The 22,833-nt window shown below is 43.8% G+C and overlaps 3 protein-coding genes across 5 annotated transcripts in view; 1 reads left to right on the plus strand and 2 right to left on the minus strand.

Annotated features, from left to right (window-relative positions):
- Positions 1 to 10,637, plus strand: part of TK2 (thymidine kinase 2, mitochondrial) — an 11,457-nt gene extending 820 nt beyond the window's left edge. Inside the window, exons 1-10 of one of the 3 annotated variants that reach the window (XM_014942413.1) lie at positions 103 to 243; positions 835 to 872; positions 1,580 to 1,654; positions 3,192 to 3,245; positions 3,984 to 4,073; positions 4,245 to 4,318; positions 6,988 to 7,076; positions 7,383 to 7,462; positions 8,291 to 8,371; positions 8,748 to 10,637. In XM_014942413.1, coding sequence (XP_014797899.1) covers positions 132 to 243; positions 835 to 872; positions 1,580 to 1,654; positions 3,192 to 3,245; positions 3,984 to 4,073; positions 4,245 to 4,318; positions 6,988 to 7,076; positions 7,383 to 7,462; positions 8,291 to 8,371; positions 8,748 to 8,846 — 792 coding nt within the window. In that variant the 5' untranslated portion in view covers positions 103 to 131 and the 3' untranslated portion in view covers positions 8,847 to 10,637. Of the gene's footprint in view, positions 1 to 102; positions 244 to 834; positions 873 to 1,579; positions 1,655 to 3,191; positions 3,246 to 3,947; positions 4,074 to 4,244; positions 4,319 to 6,987; positions 7,077 to 7,382; positions 7,463 to 8,290; positions 8,372 to 8,747 lie in introns of those variants that run through there. The other 2 variants (XM_014942415.1, XM_014942414.1) reach the window with 2 other exon arrangements.
- Positions 10,638 to 11,623: 986 nt separating this feature from the next.
- LOC106888111 lies at positions 11,624 to 17,538 on the minus strand. Its single transcript, XM_014942138.1, has 2 exons — positions 17,233 to 17,538; positions 11,624 to 14,993 (listed from the first exon to the last, which is right to left on the minus strand). The coding sequence occupies exons 1-2, from the start codon at positions 17,536 to 17,538 to the stop codon at positions 13,494 to 13,496; spliced, it is 1,806 nt and encodes a 601-aa protein (XP_014797624.1). The 3' UTR covers positions 11,624 to 13,493.
- A 1,642-nt stretch (positions 17,539 to 19,180) lies between these two features.
- The window catches only part of LOC106888392 (protein BEAN1-like), a 39,417-nt gene continuing 35,764 nt past the window's right edge, over positions 19,181 to 22,833 (minus strand). Inside the window, exon 5 of the mRNA XM_014942595.1 lies at positions 19,181 to 22,771. Coding sequence (XP_014798081.1) covers positions 22,423 to 22,771 — 349 coding nt within the window. The 3' untranslated portion in view covers positions 19,181 to 22,422. The remainder of the gene's footprint in view (positions 22,772 to 22,833) is intronic.

Here is a 22,833-nt window from a genome sequence, read left to right on the forward strand (position 1 = left end):
GGAAGCCGCTGTCCACCGCCATCATGGCGGGCGGAAGTGGGGAGCCGAAGCGAGCGGAAGTGAAAGGCCGAAGCGGGCGGAAGTGAGGGGCCGAGGCTGTGGTGGCGGCGGCGGCGGATCGGGGATGGACGATGTGGCAGTTGGGGGCGGCCCGGGCCAGGCCCGCCGCTACTGCCGCCGCCTTGCGCGGCGTCCGGGGACGGAGGGAAGGCCTAGCCTTGCGATGTCGGCCCGGCACCGGCTGTGAGTCCAGGGGGTGAGGGGATAGCGGCCCCGCGGCCTTGCGCGGTTCTGGTTTAAATGCGGTGTGGGAGGGAGGCCTCTTGGTGGGGCCTTACGGCACCGAAACTGCCTTTTTTTTGGTGTTTTGTGGCCTTGAAGGTCTATCCATCCTCGCATTGCTTGCAGAAGATTTATATACGCGTTTTTTAGCGTGTAAGGTGTCAAAACCGCTTGTCTGGGAGGTGTCCTGGAATCTCCAAGGCCTGTGGGGTCGGTGGGCGTCGCGCCGTGACCAGCCTTTCCAAAACTCGTTTTTTCTCCCCGTTGGGAGGTCGCTGAGGGGCAGCGGAGGTGATACACAGCTGCGCTTGCCGCTGGGCTCTCCGTAGTGCCCGGGGCAATGGAGAATCCCAGCTAAAACTGCGTCCCTGTGTGCCACAGCCTGTCTGTTCCCTGACACGGTGATCGCCAAAGGCCTTAAAGGTTAGGAATTTGGCAAATGTTCCTATTAAGCAATAAAGAACCCAGAAACTTCACGGAGGGGCTTGCAAGAAGAGGCTCAGTGTAAGTTATGAAGACCTCAGTTGTAACTCCAGTTCGTTTCCATTCTAGATAAACATCTGATCAAAGAAGATGACAAAAAGACGGTTGTAAGTATTTGCATTTTGTTCAGAAATCTGTGTAAAATGTGCAGCCTCTTACTCTGTTACAGTCTGAGCGTGTGTGTGTTGGCAACCTTTGGATGTGGCTGTTTTACTCAGCAGTGCTCAGGTGTCTTGGTGGAAACCTGTGCTTTTCTGTAAACTTGTAAATTCCATTCTGAAAATCACAATGAAGTGGTGAGGGGTTTGTGCAGATGCTAGGGTGTTGTGCAGGGACAGGGTCAGTCTTGGGGCAGCGTGTAGCACTGGAGTCACCCTGTACAACCCTGCCTGGGAGGGTTCTTTGAAATTTAATGCACGTTATTTTAAGACAGGTGAAACAAAAGTCTCTTAGTTTATTTTAATTGTGCAGTTTTTTGAAAATAAAAAAGTAACGTCTCTTAAGGTTTACGCTGTTTACTGGACACTGAAATTGTTGCTTCATTTTTCATTTATTTTAAGTGGGGAGTGAAGTCTGGGAGGGGAGCTGTGGGAGGCAGCGTGGAGGGGGGCAGCCCAGCAGCGACCCCCTGGAGCTCTAGGGGCAGTGGGCAGGTAGTCACAACATCCAAACTTCACCTAAAGCCAACGTCTTCCTATAAAATGATTTATTTACATTATAAGGAAATAGTATGCTTGAAAGAGTGTATTTTTACATGTGGCATTTACTCCTGTGCGACAGCACGGCTTCTAAAGGTGAGACTGTTTTTCATCAGGTCTGCATCGAGGGGAACATTGCAAGCGGAAAAACAACATGCCTGGATTATTTTGCCCAAAATTCCAGCATTGAGGTACTGGCTGTTCATTTCTTTCTCTTTCTTTACATCGTTAAGCAGTTGCTTGTCTGGACAAAACTGGCAGTTAATTTAGAAGCGTTGTCCTTTCTTAGGCTGCTGGGAGAGGAGCAGCAGGCTGTGAGGCAGCTATTTATAGGCAAACTGTAGGAGAGAAATTTAGATCCTATATAATATATATATATAGTACTGGATGCCAAAATATCAGTAAAACTTGTGGATTAGAGTCTGTACCTCTGTGCAGGAACAGCAACCCAGCGGGGCTGGGCATGACTGGTCATGTCAGGGCATGTCTGGGCATGCTGCTTGGCTGTTTCCTGCCACTTAAATCTCAGCTGTGTCCTGTCTTAAGTAAAGACAAAGAAATGACAACAGAGAAATACTGACGTGGTATAACTGAGGCCCCAGTAAATGGATGGCTCTTTTAAAAAATGAAAAATCTGTTAGAATTATTTCTGGGGATTTCTTAGACTGTTATGGTATTTGATTTCATACTGCTTAGGACAACATTAGGGGAAGGGCAGGCTTACTGTGTTTTAAACAAAATGAAGATCAAACCTCAGGGAGCAATTGCTTTTGTGTACATCAGATATTTATACTTTTCCCAGCAGACCTGGGAACATGTTTGATAATAAGTCTTGGGATTCCTTGTAGAAATGTTGGGTTGCCGGGTGTTATTTGGTCATCTAACAGGAATGATCCTTATGGAGTGAATATCTGTTAACCCAAAGGATAGCAAACTTTAATTTGCATGTAGTGCCTTATTCCTTAAAAAGCTGGTTAATTTCCCAGGCCTGTCAGATTCTGTTAGGCCTGGCTCTGCAGCATCATTTACATTTTAGACCCTGTTTGAACCAGATAAGTCTCTTCTGATTTTTACCTTAGTGCCTTATTCCTTAAAAAGCTGGTTAATTTCCCAGGCCTGTCAGATTCTCTTAGGCCTGGCTCTACGGCATCATTGACATTTTAGACCCTGTTTGAACCAGATAAGTCTCTTCTGATTTTTACCTATTCGGGGTAGAAGCTTTTCTGCTTAATTTCATAGAGGTTTTGGATACATTTGGATTGTTAGATCACAAAAATAAAATGAAAAGTAATATGGTAGCATTCTGATCATCTCTTCCTTTGCTGACTAGTGTTACTCTCCAAGAAATTAATTTGTGAGGGGATGAGCAGGTCATTGAAATGCAGTCAGTACTCAGCTAAGCCATTCTTTCCCTTATGTCATACTGGTTTTAACTCAAAAAAGGGAAATTATATCCAGGCTCATTAGGTAATGAATCTGGTGTTTTATTTTGATAGTTTAAAAGTGCTAAAAAGATGTTGTATAATATTTCCCTATTTTTTAACAGCTTTCATTATTACCTTTTGTAATACTCAGTGCTGTTTGTTGAAGAGAGATGAGCTTTCCAGTAGAAGCCCTGAATACCCTGGCTTGATGAGTATTCATTAAAAATGGTTCTAGACTTGTAGGGTGAAATTATGTATTTAGAATCTAAAACATGTTTAACATGGGGTAATTCTTTTGAACCAGGTTTTGACAGAACCGGTGTCCAAGTGGAGGAACGTTCGTGGTCATAATATCCTGGTAAGTGGCAGAAATTAATTCTGCAATTACAGTTGGTGTTCATTTAGAAAGAGGTGTGTGAGGGCTTCTGCCCAATCAGCAAAACTGTTATGAAAGGTGTGGTCATTATCTCAGCAAAAAATAAAGCTCTGTGACGCAAAAGATCTTCTACTGTGATTAAGACATAATAGAAACTCTTTTGGGTAGTCATGGCTTCTTGGAACCGTTCCCCCCAGGTCTGTCCCTGTGTCACAGCGCTGCTGGGGGGCAGAGCCAGGGCAGGTGGGCTCTGCTGGGGTGTTTGAAGTGGTTTCTGACGTGAGTCTGCCCTGCTGGCGTGATCAGCTCCATGGTAGAAGTCTCCCTGCTGGGTCTACTGAGAGTCTGCACAAAGCTGGAGTAGCAGATAAGTTTTTTTTAATTAGTAAACAGGTTTGAACTGTGTCATATGAGCCATGCCTTGGCCCTGACTCCTCCAGGCACAGAGTAACTAATTCCTGTTGGCTTCAGTGAGAATTCCAAGTGCCCCACTCAGTGTCTCTAAGGACCAGGACTGTAACTCTTGTCTGCATCAGGGAGAGCAAACCATCCCTTGATTCTTATCAAACCTGGTGCCAGCTGGTTTAGTGCACCTCTCTCAGCAATTCTGTCCTAGTACAAAAGCTTATGAAATACCCATTCTTTTTTCCTTTTTTTTTTTTTTTCCCTGCTTGGCCTAACCAGAATGCCTGTCTGTCTCCCCTCCGTCTCTGACCCCAGGGCTTAATGTACCAGGACGCGTCACGATGGGGGATAACACTACAGACCTACATACAGCTCACCATGTTGGAGCAGCACACCAGGCCAATGGTAAATAAACGTACTTTCCATTTAAAAAAGAGTTTGATGTGGTTATGAGCAATAAACTGAAAATGTTACGTATTTCATAATGTAAAGAGCGCGGTGTGCAATGTGAGCTTGGAAAGAAACAAACGTGCTGAAAATGTGAACAATCAGTGACAGCCAAGTTTTATTTTGTAGATTTCCCCCGTGCGAATGATGGAGCGATCAGTTCACAGTGCAAAATACATTTTTGTAGAAAACTTGTATCGAAGGTATGGTATATGACTTTCTACTTTACTTTCTTGGCTTAATTAGATTAAAAAAAAATGACTATAGTCAACTGATGGTCTCTTTGGTAATTTGCATCTAAGTGGCCTGTGAAATCTGTCAGTTTGTTGGAGTGACAGTGTGTTTTGTAGGGGACGTGGTGCGTGCTGGTAGAACAGAACCTGTAGGGCCAGGTGAGAATTGTTTTTCAGAAGTGCCCCTGTGTATTCTGAGCACCTTACTATTTCAAACACCATTCTGCTCTCCAGCTGAATACAAAAGTCTTGCTTAAAGCAAACGCCTGCTGAACAGGTCGAAAATCATGTGGATGTAAAGAGGAGGGAGAGAACTAGGCAGCATTATCCAGCCCAGCATCCAGGGTTGGTGTTTCTGGGAAGTGGGAACTGGGGTGAGGAGTGTGCCAGCCCTTATGTGCTATTGCTTGGAATCAGGATTTATAGCATCAAAATAGCCTAAAACCCCTGCTTGGATAATGAGCGGAGAAGGAGCGAGAGCTGTTTGTCTCTAAATGGCACTTTTTGAGTCAGGTCCCCACCCCCGGGGGTGCTGGGGGCAGAGGGAGAACAATTGGGCCCAACCTGGGTTATTTTGTTCTGGGGGATAAGACTGTGGCCTGAGATGGAAAAAGCATTTATTACCTGTCCAATGTAAATACAAGTTATCCATCCCATACAAACTGAAGGAGTGCAGGAATCAGCACTGATTGCTTTGGGTTTTTTTGTTTAGAATGCTGACCTTCTATTGAAAAGCATATGTACCAGATTGTTGTTTTCATGGATTTTTCAGTGGTCTTAAGGGAGAAGAGCAGTTTCTTGCCCCAGTCTGCACGGAGGGTGGCTGCGTGCCACCAGGTGGCATCCATGCTGCGTTAGTGGTTGAGGCACACAGTAGGACGTGAGACAGAGAGAGACAGACATTATTTATCCCAGCCGGAATGAGTGGAAATGTTGTTTTCTTTTCTCTTTTCTGTAAGAGAAGGGATTGCTTAAGATTATTTATCCCAGCCTGAATGAGAGGAAATGTTGTTTTCTTTTCTGTAAGAGAAGGGATTGCTTAAGATCCCAGTCTTAAAGGTGGAGAAGAATCCCTTGTTATCTCTGCTCTACACCAACTCTGATGGAGAGCAGTGGAATATCAGGAATACCGGCTATTCTTTGGTCAAGCGTCACTCAGTGTTTGTGTTTTGGCTTTGCAGGCTTTTTTCCCAGAGAGAGAAATAGAGTAAGATTTGCGACGAGGCCGGAAGGCTTCAATTGGGAGGAGTTGCTGGGAGGTTCCACCAGGCACAGCTCCCCACTGTCCCAGTTCTTACCACCAGGTTTAAAACCGTAGAAGAATTTTAAATGTGTGCATGTGAGTATGCGTGGGGTGGTACAGGGTGAGCACCAGCTGTTCCCACTTGAATTCCTAGTTAGTTAAGATAGAAAGCTCCTGCCATTTGTGTTTACTTGGGAGGAGTCAAATGTCAGCAAACTTTGAAGCTGAAACCCCCCGTTAGTGTGTCAGAAGAGCAGCCATCAGTTGTGTTACCCTGTTTCTTGGGTGCTTCAGGAGGCGAGATGTTCAGCTGGATGGCAGATAAGGAAGGGAGGTGGCACTGATACTGGTTTCACTTCCTTGCATTTTTAAGTGGAAATACCTTTCTGGGTTGTCTTTATTCAGTTTTGCCAGCGATCGAAGCGGTTAGAAACAGTTGAGAAATCTGTGGTGCCGTTTTCTTCAGCACTATTTAAAATGTCACAACTGGTCTTAATGATTCAGCTGGAGAGAACAGGAGTCTCTCAACCCCGTCCCTTTTTTATATTTCCATGGCAGAGGCATTCAGGGAAGTGTGGAGTGTGTTACAGTCACCAGTTTTGAAGACAGAATAATGTAAAACTAGTAATATTTGACTGTTTAGGAATAGAGTAATAAGTGAAAATTCTGATACAAGTAAAAACATCATGTATAGTTCTTCATGTGTCATCTACAAACTGCCTTTTACACAAGTTGTTTGGTATTTTGTTATTCTTACTGAGAGACCTTTGGCACAGTTGTCTCTGATATTGTATAGACGCTGTGAATAGGGAGTGCAGATTAAGCACATGGAATATTTCCATACTCTTTCCACAGATATTTCTTACAGTGGCAGTAAATTTTATTTATGTTGTGTCGTTGTTGTTCCACCGCTCTGTACTACGGCTGCTGTAATGAATTGTCAGTGCTGCTGTGTAAATCCAGCCTTCCTGGGGACGTGCAGGGCAGTAACTCAAATGTATTTGAAATGATCCTTGAGCAATAAATACCATTGACACTAATTTGTTGTTATTGTATAAATGGCAATGTGGTAATGTTTTTTTTCTTAGTCACTGAGTTGTTAATTCTTAACTGTATTGGGGAAAAATAATTAATGTTTGTAACTTAATAATAGCAACTTGTTGTTAGTAAGTACTTTTTTTTTTTTTTTTTCAAAAAAAAAGGAAGATTTGGTCTTTCTGTTGTATAAACAATGCTTTCTGAGGCCTTGAACTTGGGTGGGCATAATATCGGTCTTGTTTTCATTTCACACGTGCTGAAGTAAATTGGGAATAATTCTAGTCAAATGAAAAAAAGATGAGTTTAGGATTGATCTGTGGGTGCTGTTCAGTGAGTGATGACTTTTATGTTTATGCAGCGGCAAAATGCCAGAGGTGGATTATGTTGTCCTGACCGAATGGTTTGACTGGATCCAGAACAACACGGATGTTGCGGTTGATTTGATAGGTAAGATTCCCATGGGATCAGAAGGGGGATGTTTGTGGGTGGGTTTCCTCATGGGGAGGAAAATAACTCTTGTTTCTTGGGTCATAAATAATCAGGCTCTTTAATAAGATAGTGGTTGCAAAGTGTAACACTGGGCAGCGTGATTTTGGGGATGGTTCATGCATCGATTAACCCTCATGCCAAAGGGGAGGTTCAGTGGTGGTACCCAAGCCAGGGTTCTTTCTTTCTACAGTTGGTGACGTAAGTTTCTTCTTTGCTTTTAAAGCTGTTCCTTGAACTTAACTATTACAATTTTTGATTTGGCAGTTTATCTGCAGACTTCTCCTGAAGTTTGTTACGAGAGGTTAAAGAGAAGATGCAGAGAAGAGGAAAAGATCATTCCTCTGGTAAGGAGTTCCTTCAATATATGTGGTTAGAATGACTTTAAAACGTAACGATTCCAATCCAAATACTAAAATCATATCCTGAGTCTGCTGCCAAATGTGGTGCAGCTGTTCCCATTGCAAACTAAAACATCAGTATTTAATTTTGATTTATTTTATAGAAATGATCTATTGCACACACTGACTTTCCAAGTGTGAGTTTTAGTAATCAGTGTACTACAGCTGACTGTTTAGGTGAAATACTAATCAACTGTTAATCTTCTGTAAGATGTAAAAAGGCAATTCCTTTTGTATCATTAAATGGCACGAAGGCACCCAGTTGAAGCACAAATACCTGTGTGTGCAGGTGCCCAAGATTCCTGTGGGCACTTTCTCTTGCCTGCCATTACCAGGATGTTTATGCGTGAAAAGTGTCTCTGCTTGTGCCTGAAAACAAGCAACTTCTTGAAAATTCTTAGCATAGGAATCTGCTTGAAAAGAAACTCTAGCAGCTTACAGGATGGCCCTCTCTGTCCTCACTTCTCTTTGGTGTATTTTCCTCTGTAAACTCTTGAGTCACGATATACCTATGGGAGAGAAACGTGGTCCTTGATCTTAAAAGGAGCTGAGAGCCCCGGCTCCTGTAAGCTGGGTCTTTGGGGTTCTTCTTGGAGCAAAACCTCATACAGGGAGTTATTTTCTCAGGAACTTTCTGATGCTTTTTATTTTTGTTAGTGGAAAGATCTGATGCTGGTTTTTATATGGAGTTCTTAACTACTTACCAAACATACATAAATTGCAACATGAGCTTCATCCCATGGCGTATGTTTTATTTGAACACCTCTTTTCTAGGAATATTTAGAAGCTATTCATCAGCTCTACGAAGAGTGGCTCATTAAACACACACTGTTTAAAGTTTCCTGCCCAGTGCTTGTGAGTATTATTTTAGTTATAACCAATAAAGCACATGGAGGATTGTGCTTTTCAAATATTAAGTGTTATTTAGTGGTAAAAGTAAATAAATCTGCTTTTCTCATAACCTTTGGAGAAGGCAAACCTTAGAACAATGTTTACAGCTCTCCAGAGTGTGTAGCATAAAAGTCTGGGCCTCCATCAGCTGGGTGGGATTTGAGGGTCTCTTCATGTGGCTGCAGGACCAGACGTGGAGTTTTTCCATGAATGCCAAATTCTGAGCAGAAGGCTAATTGGAGTATGTCGCTTCGGCTTCGGGGATAGTCCTCTTCTGTTTTGCTCAAAAGCAACCGTTTCTTAGGTGCCTATTATTTCTAATGTTTCTGTTCTTTTCAAGGTTATTGGAGCTGACCATGACATGCAGAAAATGATAGAAAAGTACGAAGAAAACCGGGACCAAATACTAAACCCGTGTAATCTGCAACACCATTTATAGACACCTGAAGGCCGATTTGGCGGCGATTTTGAGTATTTTTAGTATTTCTAAATAGAATGTTTTTTTGCTTTTGAGTTATGCTTTGTAGAATGTTGTGGACTTACTGCTATGAAAAGTTGAGATACAAGTCATGAACAGAATATAAGCCAATTCCCTTTCAGGTTTTTAGGTTCTCCATCAGCTTTACTATGTCACTTCTGTTCAGCTAAAATCTGGCTATTTCTCTCATTCTGGGAGAAAATTTCAGTGCTGGGTTACTGTAAGTAACCCAGGTTTCTCCTTTTTTACATCCTCCTCCCCAGGACAACCCTCTTTTTGTAATTTGAAAGAAATAGTTCTATGCAAGAGGTGGGAAGTCCTTTTTTTATTATTAGGGGAAGCAATTGAAGTGCATCAAGTTAAAGTAACTTCATTAAATAGTTCTTACCAGGTTGAAATAGGGGGTCTGACCCTGCTCCCACCTACCCTAGTGCAGTTGCATTGAATTTGTGTTTTTCCTGCTTTACATGAAATCACAATGTAGCTGTAGTTGTGAAGATAACTATGCACTAGTACAGTCCCACTGAATTCAGTGGTAAAAAAAGAATAACAGTTTTCATAAGTGATTGCAGAATGGCTCTGAGGCTTTTATTTTTAAGCTAGGTTTTTAAAGGGCTTATTTCTCTTCCACTGGCTCTGCTGTGGCTGAGCTGAGGACTACTCAAAATACAGGGTGCACAGAACTGTATTTGTTGTTCCTTTCAAATGGTTATAAAAAATTATTTTGGACTTAACGGGTTTGGATTCTTTGATTGTACTTTTTTTTTATAAAGAAAAATACAGATGGTCTTTTGGATTTGTATCTTGATCAGTTTATTGTGACTTACAGGTACTTGGAGTGTAGAGAAAAATAGTGGGGGTTTCATTCTTCCCCTTCTTAGCTAAAGTGTGGAGTTGTCCTTAATTTCTGTTTTACCTCTTCAGGATCATCCTTTTAATGCAGCAGTTCCGACTGTTTTCATGTTACATTTTCTGTTAAATTTAAGTGGAATGATTCCTGAAGTACAGTATATATATTTTTTTTTTTCTATAATAGTTTTGGTTGATTGAACTGTTCTGAGAATTCCAGCTTAAAATAAGATTTTTGCATATTAAGTAATTATCTTACTTCTGGAAGCGTTCTTGTAGGGGAATAGCAGTAATTTGAAAGCTGTTAAACTTTCAACTTTTTTTCTTCTGTAAGAGACCAAAAGAACTCTGTCTTTGACAATAGTTCTATAAATTTAAAGGTTAGTCATCTGCAGTTTGTTCTTAATTATAATTTCATTACGGTAGTAGAAGCCAAGGATGTATATTTTGCACACAGTCCAGAAAATCATGGAATAGTTTTGTACAGAGAATCTTACAAAGAATCTCACTTTTATCTTTCAGCTTTTGAAAGAAACTTATGCTTTTTGGTCAGATTCTCCCTCCCTCCCTCCCCTTTTATTATATCAAACCAGTAGTTTGGATGTTGGTTACTGTTATTCATAAGTCTAATGGAATATGAAGGAATAATTTATATAACTTATTTATTAAAAATTACAGATGTGATGGCTACAGAGAGCATGTTTATTTTATGTTTTGCTGTCTATTGTTTCTTATGTATAGGTTTTCATATACAAAGGAAAGTTGGGTATTTAATGAAAAGTTGGAACAAAACCAAACAGGTTGCTTGTTAATGTGTCGTCAATGTCAAATGTTTGCCACCTGCTGTAGATTTGTAGATAAAAATACTGCAGTTATCATAAACAGCTGGTTTTAAGCCTGGAATTTATTTGGGTTTGTTTCTTGAAATCTCTCAGTTGCTGAGGGGATGGAAAAATGGGCAATCAGCATTAGCCTGATACTTATTTTTTTATGTTTTATGAGTGTCTCAGTAGCCAAGAAGAGGTGCAGTGGTTACCACCAACGGGACAGGAGGGCCCTGGCAGATGGGGACAGAAATCTCACAGTCCCTTCAGTCTCTGTCCCTCTTCTCAGGTCTGACTGTATTTACAACTAGGTTTTTAAACCCAGTTCTTACTCGGGTGGAAGCAGCTGCACAAAGGACTGCAGCCCAAGGCTATCGAATGTGACTTTTCATTTATTTTGGCTGGTTTTCAAATCCCATCTCTTCACAACCATCTTTAACTGTAAAGCAGTTGTCTCTTGAGACCAGAAATTTGCAAATACAAAAGTAGCTTCTAGTACAAGACCTCAAACCCTTACCGTTTGTGCAGGAAGAGAAGTTAAAGGTGTTCTTGCAGCAGTAAGAAACTCAGATGAAAATATCCAGAAGACTTTAAGACTTTATGGCTCTCCCTACAAGGAGAGAGCACTTGCCAGTCCTGGCCAATCTGCCATAAAGAGGAGATTCTTCCTCAATCCAGGTACTCAGACATTAACAAAAGGCAGATTTGCAGAATGTGGGCATCTTATATTTAATAAGTTTGTGCAGTTTAATTGTTTGGTGGGTGTTGTTCATCATTACTATCTCCACCAGTGTTCCTGTGACTCAGTGGAGCCAGGGACTGTGGTGCCCTGTTGGCAAGTCAGGGCTGTGCCTCCTCTCCTGAAAAACCCTCTGTATATTTTGTTTTCCCTGTTTTCCCCGTGTGAGGTTGTTCAGAAGCTCCTGGATGTGGATGCTGCTGGTCCAAACCCCTGCTCACAATGGGGTGAAGATCTGTCTCCTGTTTGCCAGGTGCTGTGAAGGCAGAAGCCCTTGTGGACAGGCCCAGCAGGGGAAGTTCAGTAAAGACACAAGAGGCAGTAGGTGTTACCTGGAGAAGTTTATTGAAGGCCAGCAGTATGGCATTAATGGAGTTAGATGCCCAAGAGCGTGTCTTTTCAAAGGGCAGTCTTTGGTTTGCTGTTAAATACTTTTTCCTCATATGGCTACAGTAAAAATAAAAACAGGGTGTTAGGGATACAACTCCTGTATTACTGGTGGTCATCTAGATTAGGAGACATCCTCACTGGTGATGAGAAGGGGTTTGCACAGTTTTATATTAGAGTTCATGAATAATTTACATAATACAAGATTTAAAACACATAATTTTAATAACCCCCACAGGGGGAAAATACAGCTATAAACCCCAGGTGGTTAGAAAGCACAGGTAAGTACAAGGTTGGGGTGGGTGGACTCAGCCAGCAGAGGCACCTACACAGCTGCTGGCTCCCCCCTTCCCCGGCAGGACGGGGAGAACAGCAAGAGCAAAATAAAAAGCTTTTGGCTTGAGATAGAGGCTTAATAAGTGAAGGGAAGAGTTGGGGAACCCCAAGTGCTGCAGTGGCAGTCACTCACCACCACAAGCAGAGCGATGCCCAGCCTGTCTCTGAGATAAGGCAAAACCCCCCCACCACCACCTGCCCCCCCAGTTTATTCCATGGTATGGTATAGCTGTCCCAGCTCTGTCCTCCCCAGTTACTCACTGGGAGTGAGGATAGTTACAAACAGGGCGAGCTGTGATGCTGTGCCAGCACTGCTCAGCAATAGCCCAAACACTGCTGGGTTATCAACAGCTTCAGCCATAAAGCCCAAAGACACCACCCCAGGGGCTGCTATTAAGAAGGTATTAATTTGTGTGTGTGTTTACAATACCTGTTTCTCCCTCCCAAAGCTGAAGGCAGCCTTGTCACTCGGTGTTGGCTTGGTCAAAGTTTTATTCCTCCTACTCTGCTGGAATCAGGCGATGACAGCACCTCAGCAATTACTACTTGTCCACAAAGCAGATCTTTACATTTTAGCTCGGAAGGTTGTTCTAGTATAACCCATTTGCTCCTCTCTGAATTTTTTGTCAATTATAAGCAATAAACCGGCAGAAAGTGGCAGTTTTGTCCCTTCATCCGAGTGAGATGCAGAAAGTCCAGAGAACTCCAGAGCCGGTGCAGAGTCAAGCTGGAGGAACAGGGAGAAGGGAAATGGCAGCAGCGGCTGGATCTCCCTCATCTGGTCACAGTGAGTGACAGAGCTTGGTGCTTCTCTTGAAGTTTGTGGTGGTAGCCACAAAACGTTTTGGTGAGGAGTGGAGACAGGTATAGAACCTGTAATCCAGGTTAGTGCCTCTCTAAGGGCTAGACTGTTACTCCTAATGCAAAAATAAAACTAGGGGTGTTCACAGGGCAGTCACCTTCTTTAAACCTAAAGGAAGGTTATCAAACTTTCTAAACTTATTTTCAGCTGACAGCAAGGGCAGGGGTAGTTCAGAGCACAGACTGCCAGGCGTGTGATGAGGTGACAGAAGTACACTCCAGCACAGCATTTGTACAGCCAGAAAGCTGGGTCTTTCAGGTCAGAAACATTTCCATGTTTCTGTCATTGTACACATGCTATACTCTGGCAGTAAATACAGCCAGAAGGAACCTGGCTAATGAATTAAATGGATTTAAATTTATGGAAGTTGCCAAAGCTTTAGGAAGGTGACCATTCTGGTTTCAGTGCCAAAGGTTGCAGATGAGGAGGGGCCATTAAGAATTTGCTCAACTACTCCCCTTTTTTACTGTCCAAAAGCGGCGGTGGTTTGGTTTTTTGTTGTTTTTTTTTAAACTGTTTTGACAAACTAATCATCTCCCTGAAAGGATGATCAAGGCCACAAGCGAGAGGAAAAAAACCCCAGGCAGGTTATAAATAAAGCACTGGTAGAATCAAGTGTGATGGCATAACATTCCTTGGTCGGCTTTGTCAATAATGACATAAGGCTCCTGGATTTCAGTCACTTTTGAGTTACAGTTCTCTGGCTTTACTTCACTGGATGCGGGAGAGTCACGTTCGGGCTGTAAGAGGTTCCTCCTGCCCTGTGTGCTCCTGACTCGTGAGGACTGGACATGGATACTGTGTGGTGGGATGTAGGTGAGGTGAGGGGGCTCTCGAACATGCCTGAAGCACTCGGAAGCCACGTGTGCATTAGGAGCATCCATTAATGGTCTCTTGCCATCAGAACCATCAGTGGAATCCACAGTCCCAGCAGTACAGCACGGGTCTGGGGATGGCTCAGTGCGTGCAGCTGCTCTGTTCTGCATCTGAGCATTAGTCAGATACGTATGTTTTATTTTGGAGTGATTAAACTCTCTTATGTGCCTGTCACTTGTACTTGCATATGATACTGAGTCAGGTTGGCCAGTTTCCTCTACTGGGTACGTGAGGTCTTCACCAGTGTCCTTGATTTGTAGTTTTGTGAAGGTTAAAGACAGCTCACAAACTTCCTCTTCCCTAGAGACGCCGCGGTTTTGGACAGCCGCGATGTCCTTGTACAGCAGAGACTTCAGCTCAGCAGGTTCATCCGCAGGGTCCGGGTCTGTGCAATTTATGGCATCGTTAATTTCTGCTTCGATTGATTCTTCGGGGAGGACTTCTTGAGCTTTGTACTCCAGAGCGTTGTGGCTGTCACAGGAGCTGTCAGCAAACATTGCGAAGGCTGGCGGGCCGCTGGCTCCTGGTGAGAGCGGCACCGGCCTCGGCTCGTTTGCCGGTGGCTCTGCAGTGACTGCCAGGAGACACTCCTCACCGAGACCGGCTCTTGGCTGCGTTTCAAAAGCTTTTGGAGAAAGATTCTCACTGAAAATAGGTGTTTGTCTGATGACAATGTCGCTGTATTTGATCAAGAAGTCCTCGCTGTCTGAGTGTTTGCCCGGGAAATGTACAGTGTTAATGACTTGCCTTTGGTGTTCCTGAAGCCTGTTGGTGGACTGAGCAACTGCCAACTGAGGCACGTCATCTTTGATCTTTGGATTCCCAGCAGCTTCAAAGGCTGCATCGTTATTAGTGGAAGACTTCTGTTGAGTAGCAAGGCACAAAGATGTCTCACTGCTTGCTTTATTTACCGGATTTTCAGCGCCTTCTCTCTGGGGTGTCTGATCCTCTTTGTCCTCATCTCCATGATTCTGGTGCATTTGTGTTCTCTTCTGTAGGGTCGCCTCCAAATTGCCACATTTCTCTTCATTTGTCATTTCGAGGATGGTTTCACACTCAATTCTTGCCAGGAATATTTCAAATGCAGTCTGCTTTGTTTCCTCATTGTTTCTCTCTTTGACAAGTGAAAACTCTGTTGCTGTCGTTGCAATGTAACCTATTTTCTCCAGCACTGTCTTTACAATGTCATCTGGGAGCACAGATTGAATATAGTAGACAAAATTACCGGTGAATGTCTGAAACAGAATGCAACATTGAAAAACAGATGAACACTGGGAGGGCTGGGGTAGAGGGAGGTGTGAAAGACTTCCTACAAATCAAAAGTACTTCAAAAATTACTTAAATCTTTAAAAAAAAACTTGCATTCCTGAAAGTCTGAATTTTGAATTGAAGTGAGCGAGGCCTTTCTATCAGCATTATTTTGTCAGCCTCTCAAGCCTCTCATTATCGCGTTGCTATAGCACATTATTTCAGTGAAGCTGTGCCAGTTTAAACCCACTGAGATACTGGCTCAGAGCATCGATAGTCAAAAAGGAAGAGAGTAAGAAAATCACTTTAGTAAAACTAGAGAAACTCATAAATAAGTCTTATGTGCTGTACTGAAGAATGGAAGATTTTTAAACAAAGATTCATAGAATAAATCACCGAGGTCTAATCTTTTCTTAAAGGAACAGACATGATGCACTCACTGTTAATTGTATTTCTTAATTGGTAACAAGACTATAACATTTTCTTTTTCCATGGTTAAGACTCCAGCTGTAACTCTACTACCCCTGAATTAAGTTGCCATTTCTTTGAAAGCACCTTTTTGAAAGGAGACTATTCTAGCAGAAATATTGCCAAAACACGCTCTCTTTGCCCAACAAAGAGTCTGCAAAACACAACTTGAATAAAATGCTGCTGCTGGGTAACAACTAATTGTATTTCTTACTTGGTAACAAGACTGTAACATTTTCTTTTTCCATGGTTCAGACTCCAGCTGTAACTCTACTACCCCTGAATTAAGTTGCCATTTCTTTGAAAGCACCTTTTTGAAAGGAGACTATTCTAGCAGAAATATTGCCAAAACACGCTCTCTTTGCCCAACAAAGAGTCTGCAAAACACAACTTGAATAAAATGCTGCTGCTGGGTAACAACTTAAAACCAAAACCCACTTCTAGTTTATATACTAGTCCTCACGCCTGGGCTAGCTCCAAAAACTCACACAACAGTGCCTTTGGCTCCCCAGCTTCTGTTCCTTCCAAAAGGGAAGTCAGACAATGGGGGGGGGACACACCACAACATCAGAGTGAGTGAGAAGCAGGAATGACATTAAGTAGTATTCCACTGACAACCACTAACTTTTTATCAGATCTGTATGTACGCAAGATACTGGTTGTTCTTCAACCTGAGCCTGGCAGCAGAGTTATTTCAAGCCTTCAGCTGACCTGGGTATTCCACAGACAACCACTAACTTTTTATCAGACCTGTAGCTACACAAGATACTGGTTGTTCTCCAACTTGAGCCTTGCAGCAGAGTTATTTCAAGCCTTCAGCTGACTCTCTTGCACTTTGGATTACCCACAGTGGTCATCAAAATTTGATTTTAACGAAGCCTGGGATTCCTGAGTTATGAAAAGCTGACCCACTAACTGTAGACCTGCTTTAAGGAGATGAGTGATGAGAACAGGAACCTACTGCTGTCTGAGAATCCACAGATGAGACCTAAGGGCAACAAGAAGGAAAGAAATGGCCTTTCCTCACCAGCACCTGTTGCTGTAGGACAGGAAATAAGTTTGCATTTTGGGTCTTCAGGGGTTTTGTTTAAATACAAGGTGACTTTGCATGTGTTGAAGATTGCTGTCTCTTCTGGGCAATGAGATGTGTTCAGCGTGCTAGGGAAGAGGGGTAACCTTGACCCCCTTGCTGCAAAAAGTGACAGCATTTCCTCTTTCGAGGGGTTTTTCCTCCCCACTGCCCCAGCTGCGGTCACCAGAGCTGGGGGAGGTGGTGGGATCACTGGGCCAGAGAGACACTGCCCCGGTGGGACTCTGGCATCCAACTGCTGGCAAAAGGGAGAACTAAGGCTAACGAGCATCCCCTCCTTACAGGCAAATTAAGGTTAAAACTCACAGTAATGACGGTCTAAGCCTTTCACGGTACCTTTTTACTTCTCCACCACCTCATGACAACCGAAGGCCTCAGTCTGCGGCCCTGAAGGCCCGGCCAAGGCCCGCAAGGGCCAAGGAACACCTCGCACTGCCCCAGGACACCCCTAACCTGCTCCAAACGGGCACATAAACGCTGCTCCTGCCTCCCGGGGGGAAAGAGGCACCGGCTCTGTGCCTCCTGCGCCCACGGGGCAGGGGAAGAGGCCCCGAAACCCCGCGATCGCCAGGCCCCAGGCCCGGACCAGGCCTCAGGAGGGCGGCCCAGGCCCACATCCCCCGCCTCCCCGGAGCTGGCTGCACCCCCCGCCCGGGGCGCTCCCCTACCTTGAGCGACTTGATCTCTTTCCGCCACGGGGAGAGCAGCAGGTTGACGCAGAGCAGCTCCAGCACCTCCAGCGCCTTCAGCAGGTCCCGCAGGACGCTGCCGCCCCGCCGGCCCCGGGCCCGCCGGCACCGCTCCGCCACCCCGCGCACGTCCAGCCCCCCGCTCCGCCGCGGGCCCAGCAGCCGTCGCGCCCTGGCTTTCAGGGAGGCATCCTCGCACGCCGCCAGCTCGCCCTCCGCCCCCCGGGCCGCGTAGTAGGCCAGGTAGTCCCGCAGCACCTCCTCCTCGCCACCCGGCTCCTTCATGGCGCCGCCGGCCCGCCCGGCCCGCCCGCGGCACGGCTCCCCTCGCCATTGGCCGCTCCGCCGGCGCTCCGGGTCGTGAGTGGCTTTCTGCCCTGTCAGTCAGAGCGTTAGGGCGGGGCGCCCCGGCGAACTGAAAGCGAAAGGCGGGAGGGCGGAGAGGGCGGTGCCACGCGCTGGGCGCTCGCGCGTGCGTCGCTTCAGCACGGGCGCGTGCCGGCGTCGCGTGAGGGCGGCGGCCGTTGCTCATAACCGTCGTCGCGCTGAGGTAAAACCTCCCGCTTCCCGCCCCACGGCTCCCGCAGCGCTCTTTTACCGGCCTCCCCGGGCCCTCCTCCGCCACGGCCCCCAGGTACGCTCCGGGGGGAGGCGTGTGGGGCGGGTAAGGGCCTGGGATGGCGAGGGCCTGCTCTGAAGGGCTGGCGTGAGGTAGTTGTGCTGTGGGGTAAAACGAGCCCCTCTGTAACACAATGCGTTCTTTGTGCTTGCTTTGCTATTATTTTTTTTTTTATTACACTTTGCCTCAGAATTCCCAGGCTGGGTTTGGGAAAGAGAAAAAGAGCAAAAAGAGATTTGTGTCTTCTGCTGTGGTGGCTGAAAGGCTTCCTGGGCTGGGTTTGAAATGGTTGGGTCCAGTGGCTGGAGAACGAGCCTGACTTGCATTCTGGTGACTTTGCTCATCTTGATTTTAGGAATCTGAATTTTCGAGTCACTTCTTATGTCAGCATGATGCTGGGCACCTGTGTGATTTCAGAAATCAGTGCCGGCATTGGCCTCCTGTGACCTTAGTTTCTGTTGTAGGCCAGCTGGGCCTGTGTCTTCAGTGGTCTCTCCACTGACTTGGCTTGTTACAAGTGTGAATTTGATTTGATGGTTTTTTAATGGCTCACCTTGTTATGGATTATCTTCAGTACATGATGGCCTTTAAAATTAATATCTGCCTCACTGTTAACCGCTGGGAATGTATGGCTTCTCCTGATAAATGGATGTCTCATGTTTGCTTGACCTCAGTCCTGTTTGTTTCTTGCGGAAAGTGGCGCGGTCTGGTGTTGCAAACAAACTGATTTTCTCCCTGACTTTCCAGGCAGGAGAGTTTTCCAAAAACATATGCTTTTGATCGTCATTCCGAGTGAAATGTCATTAGGAAATACTTTTGTAGAATTTGTGTATGGATAATTGCTATATAAAAACTGCTGATCTAGCCAAGAGGGAAGCAGGGGGACAAATCCCCATCCTACTGCCACATGTTAAAGGGAGGCCATCTGCCCATCTGCTGCCAGGTCTGAGTCTCCTCCTGGACCATATGTGCAGGCACAAACAGAGAAGCGTGGCTGTGCCCTTAGCAGGGTGCCTGCCGGCAGCTCCGCTCTCTGCTCGCCATGTGCAAAACTTTAGTGACCCAAATGAGAGGGTTGGATTTCATTTTTCTATGGGGAAAGTGATTGGATTATTTAACCTTTGCTGTTCTCGTTAACATACAGAATAGCTGCATTTTGTTAAAGCCTGGTGCACTTTAGTAGAGCAATATGGGTAATCTTGCTTTGTTGCTTGTTCTTTTGAGTGTTTCACTTTTCATAAAGCATACTTGCATAATATAGTCCCAAAGTGATACCGATGCAATAAAAAGCACAGAAGCTATTTCAAATACATTTATGTTCTTTACTAAAAGTTTTGTGTAAAGATCAGTGTACTAAAAATCGAAGCAAAAGAGATGACTACAGAAATACAGTATTGTTATCACATAGCAAGAAACAGCATGTCCAAACACTTTTCTTTTATATTAATCATGTAATAAATGAAAGGCCAGTCTTAAGCCTGTTTTAGGATTGGCATTAAATTATGTGAGAGTTTAGGATAAAATCTGATAGGAGGATATGGTTTCTTATGAGGACCATCAGGAGACGCTGTCAACTTTGCTGAGATTTATCCAGGACCTTAACTATTCTCCAGTAAATGAAAATATGTTCTTATTGCATCATTACAAGAAATTTCAACACTGTTCCAGTAGTAGCAGTGGAAGCTGTTAGAGCAATTTTAGAGCTATAAACTTCTTTTTCTACTACTGTCTGTTTGCAGAGGTATATGGGTTGGATTATAAGCTTTTTTCCCCACAATAGTGTTGGATATCACCTAGTTAAAAAGATTAACAAGAGTAGAAAATTCTAAGCCAGTCTTGCAAGTGATCGTGGTAAGGTATCACTGAAGGCAGCATACTCTACTTGTAATTCACAGTTTGTTTTTTACAGATACTTGTTTATAACGAATGACATAACCTATACACTTAGTGGTAACTTAGAAAAACGCTACAGTATGGAATTGTGTGTGTTGGTTTGGCTTCCATATCCATGAGAGAGAGAGAAGCTGGAATTATTTTGACGGACGAATCCCTCGTGAACTCTGTGTAGTGTGGTAACTAGATGACTTGACATTACAAAGCGTTATACCACAAGAGGGAGTAGACAGCTATTTGTAAGTAATGCTGCCACATACAATCCAGATGGGTAACTTATCAAATTAAGAAGGACTTTGTTTAGTTTTCTATAATCTTAGCAATGCATTTCTGTTATGAGGCAAAATACAAATCTCCCATTATCATCAGAAGCTTACTTAAAATTAGCTTGTTTTGTAAACCACAGACAGAAAGTTAGTGGGAGGTTGTGAAATCCCTGTTGGGTTAAAAGCCGAGCAGGTGGAAAGGATTTCCCAAAATGCACATAAATTGTAAGCATCTGTAACAGAGTAGAGGCTCACCTGCCAGGTGTGAAAACCTTCTGTGCTTGTCTCCAGAAGAACTGCCAGGTTTGCCATGTTACAGATAAAAGAGTGACTCACTTCCAGGAAAAAAAAAAGAAATTAAATTCTAATATTGATTAGATTTCCCCCTCCACCTCCCTGACAGCAGCCTGAAGTAAGCAGGGTCTGGTCCCAGTGCTTTACCCTGTTCTAGGCAGGTCTCCAAGAGCTGCAGGAAGACACAGCTATGAAAGCGTGTCCTGTGTCCTGTTCTGCATGAATAAACCTCTGTGCTCTCCCTCACTTCTTATTTTCCTGCCAGTAAAACTGAGTGGTACACTCCTGTGTTGGTTTTAATTTCTGACTGCTAATAGATGGTGTAGAGTTTTGCTTCTCTTATTGCAGGATACTTTACATCCTACACAACTGTTTACACTAGTACTTTAAAGAGGTATAGTTCTGTATGTTAAAAACACAAATGGAAAATACAGCCTTTGTACTGGGGATGCCTCCCGGCAGTTTTGCAATGAATTTTTGTTGTTTTGGTTGTAGTGTACTGAGAATATTGGAAATCTTGCTGAATTGCGAAAGAATTCTCTTATTTTACCAAAATACATATTTACTCTCATCTACTTAGCAAAAAATGCATACTTACCTTATCTCGTCATGGGCATATGACTCAGTAATGGTCTAATTTATACAGCAATAAGAACCATATAATTACTTCCCATCTAAGTATAATTATAATTGTGTCAATCTTTGGAGTGTTGAATGATGATTACAGTTGAAAATTATTTAGTATTTACAGAATATCTAAGTGCAATTTTAATAATTTGGATGATGTTTCCTTTTATACACAACCGTATATTTACTATACTCATTTTTACATATCCTTCTGTGGGGGTAGTAAACTGAAGTCCATTTTATCAATGTAAATTTTTTTTTTTCAGTGAAAATACCTCTAAGAGATATAGTGGCGATGAGCCTCTGATAACTGTGCTAACTAGTAGTGGTTGAAGATAGGCTGCTTGTGTACCATGCCAAATTAAACTCTCACATCTGCCCTTTAACCCTGCTGTTCTGCTGCTGTGCATCTCCAACTTGTATGTATTTATTATGGGAATGTGTGAGAGGTCCAGGTCTAGGAACAAAGGCTAGATTTGTGGGTAGCAAAATTTCAGTGGAAAGGATCCTGCCTAATAAAAGAGGTTTCTTTCTGCACAGAGTGAGGTTCTCCGTTCCTGCACATGCCGAGTCCAGCATCTATTATTTACATCCCACTAATGCAATTACTAGAGGTCAAGGTCCTTTGTAACACTGCTGGCTCTGTACTGAAGGAAGGGACTGGTTAGTGCCTGAAAATGTGGTCATGCTCGGGAATTGGCAAGGAGCAACTTCTGGGATCCCAGACACTGCCCGTGAAGGGCATGTCGCTCCCAGCCTGCACACAGCTGTGGTACAGCTTCCATCCCTAAAGCCAGTTGGTGTTTGGGGACCAGCTGTCACCTCTCCATCCCTTGCCACTGCTTTCTTTTGAGGAAGACTTACAGCAGGCTTTGCAGTGCTCTGGAAAGCCTGGTACTGGCCAGGCTTTCCAAAGGAACAAGGTGACTATCAAAATATTATCTTTTTTTTTTTCTCCTCATGTATGGTACTGATAGTCATGTTTTGCAGGCAGCATTCTGTCTCTGTCTTCTGAAACACATATTTAGTCAAAGAATTATTTAAAAATACATTGTTGCCAAGACATTGAATGAAAGTGACTAGTGACACCTACAAAGACAACAAAATGCTCTTCTTTTTCCTTCTGCTCTAAAACATGCAAAGTATCATAAAATCAACAAGTAGGCTTGACTGGGTAACATGTATCTACAGTAAGAGTGGCTGACTGTGATGTGTTTTGAAATGCTTCAAAAAGGTCAGGTGCACTGCTTGTCACTGCTCTTTTATGCTGTGTGATGTCGTGGAACACTTTGAAGCACAAAGAGGGAAGTTTAGGTAAACTTTCAAAATTCACTGTAAAAAAGAGAATCCCATTGCATCCCTGTTTAAAGATATAAAATAGGTAAAACTTTTAGAGGTTTTATTCTTCCATTTAAATGTCTTTGTCAGTCTGAGTTCTTCAGAAGAATTGAAGGAAAGAGCCACTTCTATTCACATGATTTGGTTCAGAAGGGTCTGATAGTCAGTGGCAGAATTTTTCCGTACTTCCATTGGCACAAGTGGGATGGGGATATTCTGTTCACACACCACCGTCTCGTACAGGGGAGCAGCCTCCAGAGCCAGGGACGACAAAGAGATGGATGAAATGGGCTGCTGCAAGTCCTGCAGCCTGACGGCATAATTTGCAGCCTGTCCTGTAGTCCCAGATGCTGCTTCCTCTTCCAGGCTAATGTTTATAGATATTTCATTTCTTTGACAAGGGTCCGTAAGAGAATATGGGGGGGGATCATCTGTGGGAATGTATATTTCAGTTGCTCCTGGCCCCACACACTCATCGTAGCTGAAAGAAGAAAAGAGTTTTACATTAGATTCCTGTGAAAAATGCCACAGTACATTATTTTC

The sequence above is a fragment of the Calidris pugnax genome, unplaced genomic scaffold (assembly GCF_001431845.1).
Source record: "Calidris pugnax isolate Ruff unplaced genomic scaffold, ASM143184v1 scaffold28, whole genome shotgun sequence".
Lineage (NCBI taxonomy): Eukaryota > Metazoa > Chordata > Aves > Charadriiformes > Scolopacidae > Calidris > Calidris pugnax.

Bases quoted from the DNA above. Each gene is read 5' to 3' on its own strand.
- LOC106888111 (XM_014942138.1), bottom strand. From the start codon at position 17,538: ATGAAGGAGCCGGGTGGCGAGGAGGAGGTGCTGCGGGACTACCTGGCC. The intron at 14,994-17,232 runs GTAGGGGAGCGC...ATTCTGTTTCAG, and splicing joins AAGAGATCAAGTCGCTCAAG to ACATTCACCGGTAATTTTGT.